This window comes from Pseudomassariella vexata (genome assembly GCF_002105095.1).
Source record: "Pseudomassariella vexata strain CBS 129021 chromosome Unknown BCR38scaffold_27, whole genome shotgun sequence".
NCBI lineage: Eukaryota > Fungi > Ascomycota > Sordariomycetes > Amphisphaeriales > Pseudomassariaceae > Pseudomassariella > Pseudomassariella vexata.
Window position 1 is genome coordinate 79,093 of NW_024467982.1, and position 17,298 is coordinate 96,390.

General features: G+C 51.7%; 7 protein-coding genes across 7 annotated transcripts; 3 read left to right on the top strand and 4 right to left on the bottom strand.

The window, feature by feature from the left end:
* The first annotated feature begins 626 nt into the window (after nt 1-626).
* On the top strand, nt 627-1,767 carry BCR38DRAFT_506077 (uncharacterized protein). Its single transcript, XM_040864934.1, has 3 exons — nt 627-884; nt 1,032-1,067; nt 1,321-1,767. Exons 1-3 carry the CDS (start codon nt 680-682, stop codon nt 1,626-1,628), a joined length of 549 nt encoding a protein of 182 aa, XP_040709602.1. The 5' UTR covers nt 627-679; the 3' UTR covers nt 1,629-1,767.
* Nucleotides 1,768-2,629: 862 nt separating this feature from the next.
* Nucleotides 2,630-4,411, top strand: BCR38DRAFT_414907 (purine-cytosine permease; the record flags this gene model as incomplete). The annotated part of the gene is made up of 3 exons (XM_040858983.1): nt 2,630-3,095; nt 3,167-3,503; nt 3,652-4,411. The coding sequence occupies 3 exons, from the start codon at nt 2,630-2,632 to the stop codon at nt 4,409-4,411; spliced, it is 1,563 nt and encodes a 520-aa protein (XP_040709603.1).
* A 386-nt stretch (nt 4,412-4,797) lies between these two features.
* BCR38DRAFT_124498 (uncharacterized protein) lies at nt 4,798-6,004 on the bottom strand. Its single transcript, XM_040853501.1, has 2 exons — nt 5,823-6,004; nt 4,798-5,770 (listed from the first exon to the last, which is right to left on the bottom strand). The coding sequence occupies exon 2, from the start codon at nt 5,761-5,763 to the stop codon at nt 5,182-5,184; it is 582 nt and encodes a 193-aa protein (XP_040709604.1). The 5' UTR covers nt 5,764-5,770; nt 5,823-6,004; the 3' UTR covers nt 4,798-5,181.
* On the bottom strand, nt 5,600-7,366 carry BCR38DRAFT_124402 (uncharacterized protein). Its single transcript, XM_040853500.1, has 4 exons — nt 7,072-7,366; nt 6,224-7,019; nt 5,823-6,105; nt 5,600-5,770 (listed from the first exon to the last, which is right to left on the bottom strand). Exons 1-3 carry the CDS (start codon nt 7,215-7,217, stop codon nt 5,911-5,913), a joined length of 1,137 nt encoding a protein of 378 aa, XP_040709605.1. The 5' UTR covers nt 7,218-7,366; the 3' UTR covers nt 5,600-5,770; nt 5,823-5,910.
* Nucleotides 7,367-10,805: 3,439 nt separating this feature from the next.
* Nucleotides 10,806-12,653, top strand: BCR38DRAFT_452367 (Pex12 amino terminal region-domain-containing protein). Its single transcript, XM_040861515.1, has one exon. It carries the CDS (start codon nt 10,963-10,965, stop codon nt 12,388-12,390), a length of 1,428 nt encoding a protein of 475 aa, XP_040709606.1. The 5' UTR covers nt 10,806-10,962; the 3' UTR covers nt 12,391-12,653.
* Nucleotides 12,654-13,760: 1,107 nt separating this feature from the next.
* BCR38DRAFT_461975 (Alpha/Beta hydrolase protein) lies at nt 13,761-14,806 on the bottom strand (the record flags this gene model as incomplete). Its single annotated transcript, XM_040862591.1, has 2 exons — nt 13,761-13,975; nt 14,074-14,806. 2 exons carry the CDS (start codon nt 14,804-14,806, stop codon nt 13,761-13,763), a joined length of 948 nt encoding a protein of 315 aa, XP_040709607.1.
* Nucleotides 14,807-15,367: 561 nt separating this feature from the next.
* Nucleotides 15,368-16,984, bottom strand: BCR38DRAFT_461976 (uncharacterized protein; the record flags this gene model as incomplete). The annotated part of the gene is made up of 2 exons (XM_040862592.1): nt 15,368-16,254; nt 16,969-16,984. 2 exons carry the CDS (start codon nt 16,982-16,984, stop codon nt 15,368-15,370), a joined length of 903 nt encoding a protein of 300 aa, XP_040709608.1.
* Between the last annotated feature and the right edge of the window lie 314 nt (nt 16,985-17,298).

A 17,298-nucleotide genomic window follows, 5' to 3' on the forward strand; every position in this document is an offset into this window, starting at 1 on the left:
AATTCACTGATATGACTCTCAATCTTCTGTGTGGTGTAGGTATCGAATTAGCAATCCTACGACGTCGGACGACTGACTATCGATCAGCCAGTACCACTCTAGTTGATGCTAGCATCAGCAAGTCGCTGTGTCTGTGGCACGTTCTGTAAAACTCTCCGGAGACAAAATACTGGTTCAACGAAGATATGTTTGGGTCTCCCGTGCGATTCCGATGGCTGTGAGACGGAAATCACGCGTCCTTGAGACATATTTGTCATCGCGGGACGAGTACCTCACCATCATCGTACTTCCGGGAGAACGAGAAGCGTTACTCAGATCGGATCGTGAATACAGAAATTAGGTCGAGCCATGGGCCCACGAAAATAACAGAGGTTGAAGAATATTTGCATCGCAAGAAAGAAGCATAGATAAGTCACCAGCTCCAGGTCGTAAAAGAAACCATGGCTATGCCGCAGTGATAATAAAGTCACACCGAAGCTATGGCATGACTACTCATGTACGTTATGCCTCATTAGACTTCATGCCAAACACCTACTTGATTGATGCTTCGCGTTTCATGTAAGAAAATAAGCTTAGGGCAGACGGACGGTAGCACGGGGTGTAACTGATCAATGTTGACCAACGTAGGACACTGTCGGTAGGGCACGACGGCACAGAGCTGTACGAACGACTGGATAACATGGAGCAGGATTCGGCAACCAATGAAGCAAGGGATGAGAACGGTACCTCCGAAACGAAAAAAAAAAGAAAAAAAAATCCCGAAAAGGGCATATACCAAGCATGGCGCTTTCTAGACAAGCTTTCTAGGAAATCCTCCACCGCCACCGTCCTTGGCAGTAGTGGGTGGGGACAGGCGGCGCTGTATGGTCTTGACGCGACGGCAGGTATATCTGTTTATTACGCATAACCGGCTAAATACGACAACTCCATATTCCACTATAGTAACGGTGAAAATACCCCTTTAGTTTTCTATACTAACCTCCTGTAAACTTATATTTTGTACTCTAGAGTTATTTGAAGACTATCTGTAGTAGTATCCATAAGATCTTTTACCAATCCTACCTGTGGTATGTCGCTCATATATAATAAACACCGATAGGTAGACTTCTGGCATTAGTAGTATCGCATGACGCCGGGTCCCGTACATTCATTCTTTTGTTTCACTGGAAGGGATTTCGCGTTGGCAGCCACATGCAATTAAAAGCTCGCCGTTGGACAGGGATACTACGACTGGTGGTAGGAAAAAGGGAATGAGTTCCTCAAATGATCTTCTCTCATCCCTGTCTGTGCACTTTAAGAATTGCTTATCTGTCCAATCAGGTCGCGATGAAAATAGCTCACCAGTCAACTCCTTTACAGCTGAGAAAGGTCCGCAACTCCACCTAGAAGATACGTTGAACTACACCACATACGACTCGACTATCGCTGACTTTGAGACGCAACTCCAGCGTCTCGCGAGCTGGGACCGCGGAGTGGCCGTCGACGTGTTGCATATGCAGCTACTGGCACACAAATGGGGTACAGACCACTCTACTATATACGTTATGCATCTAGGCTCTGGGCCGTGGCATCAAGCCGTACCATTGCCCATTGACGAGCGACGGGTAGGGTTGCCAGAGACGGGTTGAGCAATGACGCTCTAGCACACGGTTCTGAGCATATAGCACCCTAGACTCGTGGTTACGCACTCCAGGTCTGTCATGCGCATTCTAAAGTACCGTCCCACCCAAGCTGGTTATTGCATCAAATCGGCTGGGGATTCGAGATTTGGGAGCCATCGTCTCTGCCGAAAAGGTCCCAACCTCCATTCCAACATCGAGGATGATCGATGATGAATGACGGCGCTTCATTGTTAAAAAAAACTTGCTAATATCGTATCCTTTCCAAGCGTCGTCAACTGTATCAATGCTTGGTCATCGGTGTCCTTCCTTAGTGGGACCGTGTGGATCAGCGGCGGGTGTCCCGAGGTTTTACGTCTCTTCTTATCTCATCTCACAGCTTAGAGATCTCCATGGTAATTGCTTGAGAGCCCGACGAGAGGCCAGTCGAGCGCGGTTTCTCCAAGCGGAGAGCTGCTCTGCAAGCTGCATGAGACGCTAGGTATAATTAACTGTTCCCAATTTAGCTCGGAGCGGGCCCCGTATGCGTTCACCATATACTGCTGGGTCTGTTTTCCCTCAGTAGTGGTCTCTTATCTCCAAATAGTATTCTGCACTAATCGCATCTCGTTATCGTTTGGGAACCCTCCAGGCGCCTATCCCACTTCTGCACCAGCTTTTGGAGCCGTTTCAACAGTCAACGTGCCCTACACCACTGGAGGCCCACCGGCGTACTCCACCCCTCTCTTACATGCGTATCTTCGGCGGGTTCCTACTATGGAAAACACTGCTCGCTTCCGGTATACATGATCCTGGAAATGTTCTGGAAGCAGACATATCCGCAACAACCTTGAGCCTCTTCGGCTGCTTACTTAAACTCTCTGGCCGGCACGTCTTGCCAAGTTACTTTGCATGAGGAACTGCAGAGCCGCTCTGCCGATGCGACAACGGGCTATAGGACGCCCCCCCTTTGCCACTTCTCCCATTACCTTGCTTCTTAATCCAGGCGGCACGGCAGTCTTTTTAACAAGATGTCGCTCGCAAGCAAGACCCCCGATGTCGAGAAGAGCAGCACCGAGAAGGGCATGACCGGCTCAGATACCGAAATTGGTTATGTCGACGACGGCAATGCCGTTCATCAGGAGGCCTTCACCGCAGGCGATTCCACCTATGCCAAACTCCAAAGATTGGCCGGTAAATTCGGTGTGGAGCAGCGCGGCATCGAGCGTGTCCCCAGCGACGAGAGAACGGATAGGAGCATGAGTAAGATCGGGACCCTCTGGCTGTCGGCCAACATGGTCGTATCGAGTTTTGCTATCGGTGCTCTCGCACTCCCCGTCTTCAGCCTCGGATATGTCGACACGGCATTGACCATTGTCTTCTTCAACCTGCTCGGCATCCTTCCCGTGTGCTTCTTCTCGACCTTCGGGCCGAAATTTGGGTTGAGGCAGATGGTGTTGTCCCGGTTTTTCTTTGGCTTCAACGGCGTCAAGGTCGGTAAGTGGTCGCATGCTCTCATCCCATCGTGAAAATTTCACTGAGGCGGCTGTGTCCTAACCATCCCCCAGTTGCTGTCTTCAATGTCCTCGCCTGCATCGGCTGGTCCTCGGCCAATACCATTGTCGGCAGCCAGCTACTGCATGCCGTCAACGGCGACATGCCTGGCTGGGCCGGCATTCTCGTCATCGCTGTTTCCACGCTTTTGGTCTGTACTTTTGGGTACAAGATCGTCCATCACTATGAGCGTTGGTCTTGGATTCCTTGCTTTATAATTTTCTTGATTGTTGCGGGGGAGTTTGGACGCTCCGGACAGTTCAACAACTTGCTGCCTCTCGCTTCTGGGCCTTCTGAGGCAGGGAGTGTTCTGTCGTTTGCGGCATCGGTGTTTGGTTTCGCTACTGGATGGTGAGTCGATCCGGAGCTCCTAGTTTCTCTGATGATTCTTCTGTGTGAGGTGTAGTCAACTCTGTAAAGAGCACTCTCTCCTTTTAAAACAAAGAGCATAGCCTTACGAGATAAGCGATGATTATTAATCACTGACACTCATAACCAGGTGCTCTTGCGCGGCAGACTACACAGTCTACCAACCCGTCGACCGAAGCCGCAAGTCCGTCTTCCTCTGGACCTTCGGCGGCCTCTTCGTCCCCCTCTGCTTCACCGAGCTCCTCGGCGCCGCCGTCATGACAGCCGCCAGCACCAACCAAACCTACCTAGATGCCTACGAAAGCTCAGGCATCGGCGGCATACTAGCCACCATCCTCGTCCCGCGCCTAGGCCGCTTTGGCGAGTTCTGCGTCGTCGTCCTCGCCCTCTCCATCATCGCCAACAACTGCCCCAACATTTACTCTGTGTCGCTTTCGCTTCAGGTCCTGAGCGAGAAGTCTCAGCACGTCCCTCGCTTCATCTGGACCTTCGTCGCGACTTGTGTTTATGTTGCTATCGCCATTCCTGGGTACGAAAACTTCGAGAGCTACCTCGAGAATTTCATGTCGATCATCGCGTACTGGCTGGCCATCTATGAGGCCATCAGCTTGGCGGAACATATCATCTTCCGCCGCGGGTTTGGAGGCTACAGGCCCGAGGATTATATGGATGCCAGTAAACTGCCCCCTGGGTTCGTGGCCATCACGGCCTTCTGCTTTGGAGTTATGGGGGCGGTGCTTGGCATGGCGCAGGTGTGGTTCGTAGGCCCGATTGGACAGCTTTGTGGAGGCGAATTTGGCGGCGATGTTGGGTTTGAGCTGGCGTTTGCGTTTGCCGGGATTTCATACGTCGTCCTTAGGAGTATGGAGAAGAGTTATTTCAAAAGGTGAAGCTGGGTCGGGTCTGGATGCGAGATACGCGTCGTTGGCCATGGCCTTTTGTATAATGTGCTGGATAATGTATATCAACGGGGTTGGGCAAAAAAGACAAGTTCTGGCTTGGTGGTTATCATACATTAACCGCCTTGACCCTCCTTTTATAACGGATTCTCGCCCATATAGGGTGACTTTGATTCGTACTCGCAGTACCTCTGCTTCGTCACAAGGGCAGAGGTCCTATATACGCATAACATGATTTCGCATGCAACTTGACAACAACCATTGGCGAGGAGGCAAGGCTCTGCTGCGATCCGTATACGCACAGGTTCCTAGAAATACAGATTGCAGTTGCCATCACCATTATCAGAGTATCCTACCTGCAGGGTCACAACTCTGCATCATCCATCTTAGACCCAGACCTGTTCGTACTTACATTCAGACGACCAGCTCTGATGGTTAACAATTCATATTAATTATCGCCTAGCTGGTTTCTTTTCATGAAATCAAAGCCCGCTTAACATGCTGTATTCCTGATGCCTGGGTACTCGCACCGACGCCCCCTAAAAAGACCATTGATACCAGGGCCTGAGCCCGCTGTCCCCATGTAGCCCTTCCGTAGCTGCAGGTTCCTGAGAGTCAATCCCACCATCAGCACCACCCCCAATGCATCCTGATTTAACCACGGTTGGTATTTTTGGACTGAAGACTTACTTTCCCGAACTCCTCGTATTATGTTAACAGATCGGCCATTTCTATCACGCAAGCCTGTCTCAGTATCCTACCTAGACATTAATATGGTGGTTCTCATTGCCTTGAATTGTCCACTGATCCAGATGATCAAACTCAGGATAGAGCGTCAGGTCGAAATCAGGGAGCAGCCAGGCATTAGGAATAACATCGACATCCGCACCCGAAGCCAGTGCCCAAGGCGACCTCCTTGAAACCTCTATTTCCTGGTGCGAGCTTGAGGACGCTGGGATATACTCCTTGATTATCTCCCTAACCTCGTCGGCAACCTTCCGTGAAATGGGCCATATTTCCCCGTGCACGGTCAGGATATGTACGATCATGTTGAGCTTTTCCCTGATGGCGGGCGTGTCGAGGCCTAGGAAGACGCAAGCGTCCAAGTAGGCAAGGGCAGGCCTGAGAAGTCCCCTCGAGGTCACGGGGCTCAAGTTCTTGATTGGTATGAGCAGCCGGAACATGTCGCAGAGACTGTTGGCAGCCTGGATCTCGACCGGAGTCGCATTCCAGCCGAAGCCTTTGACATTCTGTGCTTGACGATGGGGCCCACTTGCAGGTCCAAGAGAGAAGCCTTGTCGGAGGTTGAGATTATGCCTCAAGCCGACCTGGCGCATGCTCATGCGATTTCTGGGGTGCGTGTGAGCTACACATCGAACATAGCAAGCCAGGGCACACTTACACGTGAGCGAACCCGATCGCGGAATGAAGGAGGATATCCGCTACTCCTTCCGCGTTGACCAACTCCGTCTTCCACTTTGGAACTTTGATCAACCAGTCACAAATTCGGGAGTCGGCTCGGTCGAACAAGTCCCCCTTTTCTCTTCCGAATCATAACAACATGGCAACACAAGAGTACCAGTGATGCGGCACATATCCACTAGAAGGGAAAATGATGAGAACTCGGTTTCTCCAAGATTGTTCTGCAAGTCGTACTCTGCCAGGGACATTGGATCTGGGATTTGCTGGTTGAGGCATTAGCGGCCTTGCTTACCATAACGGATGCGTTGAAAACCTGAGGACATAGGTAACAGAACCATCCACAGGCTCCCATCACATGAAAGTGGAGATTGACGAACTCACCCCTGATTCAAATTCCCACTCCTCACATGGCAGGTCTACACTGCAAGCAATTTCGCATAGCGGCGTCCCGCGCTCGCGTTGCCGCGTTCTGCGGAGGGTATCCTGGAAATACAAGCCCCAGTATGTTCTTCGGTAACTTTCAGCAATCACGGGGTCTGATGCCGCTTCTGCGAAGTCTTTGCGCTGCATTCCAATGTCGAGAGCTGTCGACACGGCCCTATTCGTCCACCCTGCGTGGTATTCGAGTTTGGACTCTCCGAATGCAACGACGCCAAGAATCAGAAGCCCTTGGACGGTCTGGGGCGTCATTGGTAAGGTTCCACAGGCAGAGGCATAAGCCCCGTCTCTGAGATCGTCGGACAACACATGAGGCAGATATAGAGATCCCACGAAGCGCATGACCGCTAGGAGGAAGTCCATCGAGTGAGGGTCTGATTTGACGTGCTGGACGAAGACTCGTTTGGGGGGAAGCCACGGATGATTCGGCTGGAAGTATTTGTAATAAGCGTCGAGCAGCAGGTCGTCTCGGGTTATTGATGGCATTGGCATAGGGTCGGGGTTGAGGTTGAGGTTCCAACTTAGCATTCCCCTTAGCGGTTGGCTGGGAATTGTAATCGATGGAAGCTCGGATAGCTGTAGAAAGGGGCCACTACTTGATGTAGCGGGGGGTTTATCTGATATCAAGCTTCGTTTCTTGGGATCCCGTATTCCTCGTCTCGACTTGGCGTAGAAACAGGGCTTGTCCTCGGCCTTGCAACGCAAGCAACAGGGGAGCGTAGCATCGCACTTGACATGCCTAGATGCAAAAGTCAGTAGTGGACCCGCGGCGAGGGACCGAGACTTCGAACTTTGAGCGACATTGGACACAAGCCACAGAAACACGTAGTCCTGCCTTTGTGCGATTGTTGGACTTGGGACCTGACCCGTCGACTGACGAGGCACTCAAAGGCTGGCGGTCGTGCCCCGTTGATTGGGCATCTCGCGGTCTTTCCATGATGTGCTGCGGTGTGTCGGGATCTACTTCGGTCGTGGTCGAGGAATAACGGTTGAATGAGTTGAGAGGTGGGCTCGATGGGTATATCACCGATAGGGCTGAGGCGGCGGGAAGAAGTCAATTCTCGTCATTTATCGACCCTACGCCACAAGGGTCTTGCCCCAAGCACCACCAATCATATATGGGGAATCAGTCCTCCATTGGCGGATAACACATTCCATCATGCAACGAGGGAGCATCAGTGCAGTTGCCAGTTGGACGAGCCAAGCCCCTTAGACGAGGCTTGGCAACCGATCTCATGAGTTCTTATGCAATGGAATTCTGCCAAGTGGGTGAGGTTCGCCAAACTTTGCCTAGTAAACAAGAGGCCTCTGTGTATGCCTGTCAGCTGAGGGTTGCCTCGTACCGGGGGGGGGGTTCCTCAATTCTCGATTGAACCATGCTTCGATGACTTACGTTATACGGCGAGGGCCAGGGATTGGCGTATCCAAGGCACCGCCGGACTTGCCGCTGGAATATACATAAACGCATCTCCTCGACCTCGGAATTTGGGTCCTTCAATTGGCATGTTCGGAAACGAACCCTATCACGGATCGTGTCTGGAACAACCAGAATTAGCATGAGAACACAAAGAATAGCTAGGGAACCAACATGGAAGAAGCCATGCGCTTGGGTGAGATGATGCGCGACAAGGGTACTTATTTAAGACCAGACCCTTGCTACTAGGAGGAACTGTCGGGTGCAATCTACACGCATACAAATGACCTTTCGGGTGAGGGGCATTGCTAAGTTCGGCGTCTGAGATTTGATATAGAGATAGACCCGTGATGCCAAGGCTCCACGTCGCACAATAACCCAAGTATCTGCACCTCTGCAACGTCTACTTATATATCAACATGGACATCTAGAAGTTTGAAAATTCACCAAAATCGTCTGCCATCGTAATCTTGCCGCGAGGCAGCACTCGCATCGAGGTGCCCAGAGAGTATATTGCGAGCTTCTGTTAGGCAGGCAACCTGCAGGTGCCAACGCTGCGCTCCAGCTTAGTCGGTCCGGATACTCTGAAGCCCCCAAGGTCAGGTGCACAGCCGGACGTGGCTTTCAAACATTGTGCTTCGAACAGCCCCAAATGCCCACTCTCCACTCATTCGAGCAAGTCCCAATGGTGTGCCGCATCATGTTATGTCAAAGAACAGACGTGTCCATGCAAGTGTACACTGCGAGCGGTGTAGATTGACCGGCACAGTTGAGCCGTTGTGACACACCCTCCCATATGCGGCACATCCGTACGAAGAATATCAGAACTGGTAGCGACCATCTCGCCGTGCTTCATTCGCTCGCACACATTGGTGGTCGATCGTGAAGCCCCCGACCCCGAGGGCTACCATCAAGCTGCTTTCGTTGTCGTTTATGGCGCCACCGACCACTGTTTTTCAGTTGCATGTACACAATTCGAGAAGTGGGATGGAGTGCCGGGGTTTCGTCTGCACCTTCTCAGGCGATGCTTTCCAGACACAGGCCGCAATTTTGGAACTGTTCGCACAAAGCACCGGGGCAAGTCCAGATTTGGACTCATTGCATAAAGTAATTCACTAGATGAGCCCCTGGTATGAGAATAAAACCAAGCAATGCGACCTTCTTGGCAACTTGCAGTGTCACAAGATTCAACAACTCACCTCAAGTGCCCTAACGCCGATAGTGGGCGGCTGTCGAAGATTCGGACAACCGGACGAAATAGACGTTTGGGGGCAAGACGTGGTCTCGATCTGAATATCCTGCAGGGCCTACAGGTACGAGTTGATGGAGATATGCCCATTGGCAATCGGCATCTTGCTTCACACAGCTCAAGAGACGGAACCACTGGATTCATTAGATCAGTAACTCATCGTAGAGCAAGACCAAGAGGTTCGGTTACCCCACCTGCCATATCGGACTACTACCCGTGCCACACTCCACTTATTTCGGATTCGCTTGAGCTCACCAACTTGGCCAGTTTTTCGACACTTTCAACTTCAACCTATCCTATCTTCGTCAATTCATTAGCTTTTTCCAATCGCAATGGACTCACAGATATAGGAAGCCGTCCTCTACATGCAAGAGCATCGTCAAGCCAAAATTGCCAAGATTGCGCGAGAAAGCGGCGTAAAACGCGAGACCCTCCGATACCGCGCAAGCAAGCTGGGAAGACTAAGAACCACGGAGGACTCAACAAACTACTATCTGAAGCCGAAGAAAAGGCCCTCTGTAATTAAATCGACCTCCTTGATAGGATCAATCTTGCGGTTCGTGTAGAATTCGTTACCGACGCTGCAAATACGATATTACGTGAGAGAGTCAAGGTTCTACCAAATCAGCCACCACCAACAGTCGGATCAAACTGGACTACACATTTCCTCAAGCGCTATAGCTACTTCCACGCTTCCCAGCGGAAGCTCCATTCAAACCGCCAGACTTCTGAAAACCTCGACACTATACGAGAGTATTTTACACGGCTTGAGAGAGTCCTCCAGGAAGAAGGAATCGATCCCTCTGATCTCTGGAATATGGACGAGACTAGCTTCCGGATTGGTGTTGGTAAGGATCAACTTATCATCACTAAGCGCAAGAGGGCCCATTACTTCGGCCTACCAGAAAATAGAGAGACGGCGACAGCTATTGAAGCTATCTCTGCTGCTGGCGACGTAATACCAGCTTTCCTCATACTCACGGGGACTATCCACTCGGCTCAGTGGTACGCGCAAGACCTTCATTTGGGATGGATGTACCAATATAACCAAGCTAGAGTTCCTCTCAATTATCGAAAATGTACGCAAAAATACCTTCAAAGCGAGTACTATCCAGTCAGCCTTCAAGAAAACCGGTATATATCCATTTTACCCTCATCCAATACTACAAGAGATTGAAGAACGTATACCAAAGACGCCATCACCACCACCAGCCACTTCATCTTCGTCATATGAAGGCACACCTACTACTTTTCGACAAATTAATAAAGTAACTAGCAAGATTACGAACTGTCTTACTGATCCAAAGCTTGGTATTAGTCCAGATCTAGCCTATCGACTTAGTCGCTTTGTTAAAGGGTCCCTCGTTAATGCGACCGAGCTTATACAGACTAAGCGCGATCTTAGCCGTACAAAGTACGCCGAACGTATATCAAAACAACGGCGCGCTACGAAGAACTATCATCTTCAATCTGGTGGAGTTTTATCCGTTGCAGAAGGTAGAGAGATGGTGAAGAGGAAGGTTGAAGATGAGGTAGCTAAAGCACAGAGAGTTCTCGCCAAGTATCATGAAGGACTACGTAGAGTAGCCAAAAAGAGCTTTTCTGATGCCGCAAAAGAAGCTAGAAGACGGCGATTGACAGGCCAATTACAACCTACAGATGTCTTCGAGACAGGCCTTGGTTGGCGGTTATTACGTAGATTCTAATTGAAGGTTGAAATCCGTCGAAAAACTGGCCAAGTTGGTGGTGAGCTCAAGCGAATCCGAAATAAGTGGGGTGTGGCATGGGTACGGTCACATCATTGCCTAATGCAGAACCGGCAATAAAACGGAAACCAGCACCACTCAACCTCGGTGCCACCAGGGCCCGTCCGTCCAACCTCGGCCGTTTTGGCAATCACAGCAATAACGACTGCCATTTCACCACCAAACCCCAATCAACATTACAGGTATCGTGTTCAGCCGATATAGGGCGGAAGATGACCAGCTCGCGAACCCTCCTTCCGGCCATGCTCGTGAGATGAGCTCCACCAACTTCGCCCAAGCGCAGCAGCGCCTAGCTGCCCGTCGAGAGGCCCGCGAACGACAAAGTCAGGCCCAGCTCGCCGCCCACCACGAAGCATCGCGCGCCTGGTCACAAGTCTCGCGACTGCGCTTCCCACTGAACCGAGTAGGGGGCTCTTTCCTATCCGCCTGGGAGCTGCTCTCGTCACGAGAAGGCACGCGACCGTCGTTTCGAGTGGGCCAGGTCGATGCCGAGCTACTGGACGAGGAGCTGGTCGACCTCCTACGCGGCCAAGTAGGCGATGCGCTCAAATATTTCGGTGGCAACATCAAGGACGACTGGTCAGCCGAAATTCTACTCGCGCTGCGGGCCGTCCTCTTCAAGCTCACCGTATGGGACCACGATGCGACCTACGGCGCCGCCCTGCAGAACCTAAAATACACCGATGCGAGACGCGAAGGGTCAGTTCTGGTACCGCCGAGCAGGTGGCAAAAGAGCCTGTATGGACTCATCACGGTGGGGGGCCGATATGGATGGACTAAATGGGAGAATTGGCTGCTAGACCAGGATAATGGGTACGACCCGCCCACGCCCCTGGTCCAGAGGTTTTCAGCCCTCACCTCGAGACTTGCCACTGTTCACTCCGCGGTTGCATTTGCCTCTTTCCTTGTGTTTCTCTTGCACGGAAGATATCGCACGTTGTTGGACAGGGTGCTGCATCTACGTCTAGCTCCCCCCACGAGCCAGGTTAGCCGTGAGGTTTCCTTCGAGTACCTCAATCGCCAGCTTGTCTGGCATGCCTTCACAGAGTTTCTGCTCTTCGTTTTACCGCTAGTCGGGATTAACCGGTGGCGGAGATGGGTTGCGCGGACATGGAGGAGAACCAAGGAGATCGTCAATATTCGCTCAGAAGACGAAGACGGCGGCAAACAAGGCGAATTCGCCTTCCTGCCAGAGCGTACCTGCGCTATATGTTATCAAGATCAGAACAAAGCCACTTCGGAAACGGAGATCCTCGCCGCAGCTGCGTCGAGCGGAGTCGTGGGATCGGCCCAAACCGACATCACAAACCCCTACGAGACCGTCCCCTGTGGATGCATCTATTGTTTCGTCTGCCTCGCCACCAGGCTAGAGCGTGAGGAGGGTGAAGGCTGGACTTGTCTACGCTGTGGCGAGATCGTCAAGGAATGTAAACCATGGGGTGGAGATGTCCTGGAAGAGCCCACCAAATCGCTATCCTCACCGCTAAAACACGTTGGCTTTGCGGACGACGTCAAAGCGCCTGCTTCAGACAATGAGGATGAAAGCAGATACGCCACTCCGCAATCTTATGAGACCATGGACCAGATTGGGCCCCTCGAGGCCGCCGACGGCTCCGACAGCAATGATTCGGAGATATACGAAGAGGAGGAGGATGGTGTGGGAGGTAGTCTTGATGACTGATCTTGCGCAACTTGAAAGTTGTGCTACTTGCCAGCTCCTCGGGGAATTCGACGAATAATGGGTCCTACGATTGGACTAGGTTGGGTGGTTCGGCTTAAAAATAGCAATACTGTGTAATATTGTATCAACTCGAGGAGGATAAAGGTATTTTTTTCAAAAAAGAAAGTATGAACAACCTATGATGTAGTCTGGCTTGGAAAGCCCGGCCTGTGATTTTATATATATTATTATTGTTAAATACGCCGTAGGCTCGAAGCCCCCGGTACCTCTACCAGTACTCCCGTATGTCAAACCGTGCCCTAATGGCTGGACTAAATACATACGCTGCGTCGTCGGTTCGCCCTATTGGCGACTGCGTTGCGTTCACTACCATACTACGTTGGTTCTCAACCTACCAACTAAGTCCCCCCTGAGAAGATCGATGCTATTTGGGCCTTGAAGCTGTCCGACCCGTCCCTAGCAGCCACCTTACAATAGTCCCACTAACTACTGGTTCTCCTGTTGCCGTTGCGAGGTCTCTGCGAGAGTATAGTGGCCGTGGTGCGATAGCGGCCCGTAATCGTTCCCTCGGTCCTTCCAACAGCCCGCAAAAGAGGATTACGTGCTCTGCCGTCTCAGGGGCGTCGCCACAGCTGCATAGCGGCGAGTACACGCCAAAAGCCCCTGTCTTGAATAAGAAGGCTGCTAGTCCTATTTTTTCCGTCCTGATCTGGCACAGCGTAGACGCCTCCAGTCGGTTCAGGCCGAAGTACTTGCCCCCTTTCGGTATCTGCATCGAAGGGCCCTCCGGTTCCTCAGCGATAGCGCGTCGCTGGCGATCGTGATGCTCTGCTCCGGTGAGCCATCTCTTCCTCCAGTGGCCGAGGAGGGCAGCCGGGACCTCCTTTTCCTCACTCATCCACTCGGAGCCCCGGGCTTTTATATATATACTATGGCTGCTAAGACTTGTGCTAGTCTTCACAAAACCGGGCGAAGATAGAAAAGCGTTCGTTCCTTATATCGAACACTTACGCAGCCTATCAACCAGAACGACCCTTGTCTAGACAACCCCGAATCCTGCCCACGAAAGCTGGCGCCCCGGCGGAGGGGGGAGGGAGCGTGGGTTGGAACAAGTGTAGTAGGTCTCATTTGAAGTATCCAGAGTATCAGTGCGGGTTTCATGATACAAAATGCATTAATCAGAGCTTCAAATATTGTGGGCAATGAGCGTCATCAATCAACTTGACCAAGTGGCATAAGTCCGCCCAGCCAACGCCATATTAAACTCGTCCTCTCCCTGCCTGACTACCCCCTTGCCTCTTCACCTTCCAGCCCCTTTCCACGGCAGGTATAGCTGACCAGACCGCACTTCCTCACATAACAATTCGGGTTTACGCGTCGTCGAGAAATCCGGACACAAGAGCAGCGTATTTCTCAGGCTGCTCCAAGTGAACCATGTGCGTGCCACGATCCAACCGAACCCATTTCACCTTGGGAATGGACCGAAACCACGGTTCGACACACTCATCCTGCACCTCGTCGTTTTCACCATTGATGAGCAGGGTAGGCACCTTGACGCGCTTGGCCTCCTCAATGGTGTTGTATGCTATGTTTGCCCGTAGTCAGCATGGAAGAAACAAAATATTTCGACTCGATCGATCCCCTGACCACACCACATCGCCGTGAGCAGATGCAAGAACTCACTTTTCAAACTCCCCACAACCGTCAACTCGCTCGGCCCATTCATAGTAAAATAAACTGTATCATCTCTCTCAAGCCACGCCATCGCCTCGTCCAACTCCTTCGGCCACTCCTCAAGCTGGCACAGGTACGCCTTGTAATATACTCCAATTGCCTCCTTGTATTCCTCATTCTCGTAATCTTTCGACTTCTCATATTTCTCAATCGTCCTCTGCACCTCCTCCGGCAATCTACCCAATAATTCCCGTCCTGCCTTCTCAAACAACGCCATGGTCGCCGGCCCGCTCGCAAGGATCAACTTATTCAACCCGACCGCTTTGCGCTCCGACCATACTGCATACGGAAGCGCAAGCATAGCCCCCCAGCTGTGTCCGTACAAGTCAAAGTCCCCCGCTATCCCGAGATGCGAGACGAGGTTATCCAGCTCGGCCATGAAGAGCGGGATGGTCCAGAAAGAGGTATCCAGCCGCTTTTCCCGGAAATGCGTGCTTTTGCCTGTGCCTATCTGGTCGTAGTAGACGATTGGCCGCCCCGTGTTGGTGGAGAGGGCGTCGAAGAGCGGCTTGAGGTAGGCGTGGCTTGCGCCGGGGCCGCCATGGAGGGTTACGAGGGGCCGGATGCCGGATTTGAGGTCGCCGACGATGCGGTACCAGGTGGAGCAGAGCTTGGTCGGGGGAAGCGAGGGGTAAGTGAAAGGGATGGTGCCTTCGGTTGTGGAGAGGTACTGGGTGGTCATTGTTGGAGATTCCAAATGTCGAATCGTGCCGGTTCAAGCGGAATAGAGAGGTCGCTGATAATCATCGAATTCCTTGAGCTTTGTTCAAAGCTTCATATACGGCGAGATGTGTGACATTCTCTGCTGACGACGATCGGAAGAGTTGCCCAAGGGTTGCCGTTGCACTTCTAGGGGACTTCCATGGTGAAAGAGATCAGTAAGCCTCAACTCTAATTACCAACTTCAAATTACTTGACATCTTTCATTTCGCATCGAATCATTACTGCTTGAGAATCAGTAAGCCTCAACTCTAATTACCAACTTCAAGCTGCTTGACATCTTCAAAGTTCGTATCGATCTTGCAATCTCAGTAGTCGTGAGACTATCGTGTCTGCATATGCAGTGGTTCATCATCCAATTTTCACGTTTCACAAGGACCTCGGCATTCGAGATCACAGCCAATTTTGAACCTGTACGCAGGCACGGCTGCGCAGCCAAGCAGAATCGCTCTCGATTCCTCTCCAGTTTCGTTTGAGCGAGCAGGAAGATGAGCCCCTTGTCATCTGCAGTCACGACCCCAATTCACATGATGACCTTCGCAAAAGCTTCTCCCAATCCTCTAGCCCCAAGCCAGCTCTCCAAAGCCTTCATATCCCCCCGATTAGCTCTCTCGCCTCGTCTCTCGCCAACATGATCAGTGATCTCCTGCATGTCGGGAAAAGTCCGCTTCACTCCAGTACCGGTCTGCCGATACCTCTCACTGACCTTTTTTTGAGCCGCCGGTATGTCTCCCCAACTCTCGGTTTTGATGAACTTCATGTAATCATCAATAGCGTTAGATCCACCCTCGAGGCAAAGCAGCCCGGGCTTGCCAGCTAAGAGGAAGCCCGTGAGGCCGTAGCCAGGCGCGTGGTTGATCAGATCGTCTCGCTTGGCGCGGGTGCTGATGGATGGGAAGTAGAACCATACTCGTATAAGTGGCTCGCTTGCCAGGGAAGCTGCTTCCTGCAGTGTTTGCGAGGACTCGATGTGTTTGGTGACAGCGTCTTTGATGTGCTCGATGATGGCGAACAGGTCTTCGTCCTCAGGAATCTCAGCTGCGAGTCGTGATGCTTCTGCTTTGCTCATCCAGGCCGGCTGTTGTATCCGAACTTTTGTATTTGGTGGCTCACTGGGAGGTCCCGAGTCTTCAACCCGATAGGCCAATGGCACCGAGAGATCCAGATGCAAAGAATGCGCTGGTGCTGGCTCCTGGCTTCCGTCTGACAGGGCGAGGTTGAGTAGCATGGATACACTGGGAGAAACACTGGGTGTGTGAGTCAAGGTGTTATTGCACCATTCTTCCAGCTCATCGAGCATTGGTCGCGAGGTGTCTTCGACTGTTGCAGAATCAGGATACATAGCTAGCAGAAGGTTGATCTGGCCAAGCTGGAGCTCCATGAGGTCTTTTAGGAGAATTTCCCAGGACCCTGCTCGAGGAGTCATGCTTGCTGATCGTAACCCTCGGATAAAGTTATCAAGCTCCTAGTAGGCTAATCGACAATCCCGTGAACTGCAATTTCCTGGTTTCGAGCGGTGGCGTTGTAGATATCACGATAGTGGGGTTTCCTCTGGGCGCAACGATTTTGACGAGAAGCCACAGCCCCTAGCCACACTCGGGAACCCCCACTATCCAAGTCAAATCGGTACTCGTGAGCTTAATCGCTATCCACACCGCACAAGGCCATTCATTGTTCATCTCGATCCGTACTATGCAGTCCGCAATCGGATTTTTACGGACTCGTCCTCAAGAATGGTTCTATAATTAACTAACCAAACACAAGAGTAAAGAGTACTCGAGTGCACTGGTTGTCAATACCTTAAGCAGGGGTGCACGTGGCACTCACGAAGAAGCTTCGCTCATGGAAAGAAACGGAAACAAAACCCGAGCAGGATATCCCAAAGTCGAGGACACGTATCGAGAGATTTGAGCGGGACTACTTGACAGTATTGTGGCCGAGTTAGATGCCACAGTGCAACCCCTCGTATATGCGATTGAACTTGAAAGATAAGAGTATCTATCATGCGCTTGCTTGGCGATTCCAATTTGAGATAATCACCAGTGCATGAGCTTACATAGCAGAGAGCTACTATAGTTATCCGGCACTTGCATGCAGGTCATTCGGCATAGACGCAAAGGCAACGGTCATACTTCTGCATGGTGAGATCGACCTAGCTTGTCGTAGCTGAAACGCCCTCCCTTAACACTGCTCTTAGTCGAAGAAACGGATTATTCATGTGAGACATCCGCATTGGGACCTCAACCTGTCGAGTTCAAAGAAAGGCCTTGATGCAGCCGCCACAGCGATAGAGTATGCAACGGCGCCCCGCAAATCTCACGGGTCTCAAGGGTGTAAACGGCAACAGGGGTCGCTCCCTGCACTACTAGCGTCATTCGCGCCAAAGCTCTGGGATCCTTGAACCGTTCGATTTCGGCAGCGGTCAGTTAGTCACGAGCCCAGCTTTCCCTGTCC

Bases quoted from the DNA above. Each gene is read 5' to 3' on its own strand.
- BCR38DRAFT_124498 (XM_040853501.1), bottom strand. From the start codon at position 5,763: ATGAGCATGCGCCAGGTCGGCTTGAGGCATAATCTCAACCTCCGACAA.
- BCR38DRAFT_124402 (XM_040853500.1), bottom strand. From the start codon at position 7,217: ATGGAAAGACCGCGAGATGCCCAATCAACGGGGCACGACCGCCAGCCT. The intron at 7,020-7,071 runs GTTCGAAGTCTC...TTTTGCATCTAG, and splicing joins TGTGTCCAATGTCGCTCAAA to GCATGTCAAGTGCGATGCTA. The intron at 6,106-6,223 runs GTGAGTTCGTCA...TGCCTCAACCAG, and splicing joins AGTGGGAATTTGAATCAGGG to CAAATCCCAGATCCAATGTC.
- BCR38DRAFT_506077 (XM_040864934.1), top strand. From the start codon at position 680: ATGGAGCAGGATTCGGCAACCAATGAAGCAAGGGATGAGAACGGTACC. The intron at 885-1,031 runs GTATATCTGTTT...GACTATCTGTAG, and splicing joins TGGTCTTGACGCGACGGCAG to TAGTATCCATAAGATCTTTT. The intron at 1,068-1,320 runs GTATGTCGCTCA...CTGTCCAATCAG, and splicing joins TTTTACCAATCCTACCTGTG to GTCGCGATGAAAATAGCTCA.
- BCR38DRAFT_452367 (XM_040861515.1), top strand. From the start codon at position 10,963: ATGAGCTCCACCAACTTCGCCCAAGCGCAGCAGCGCCTAGCTGCCCGT.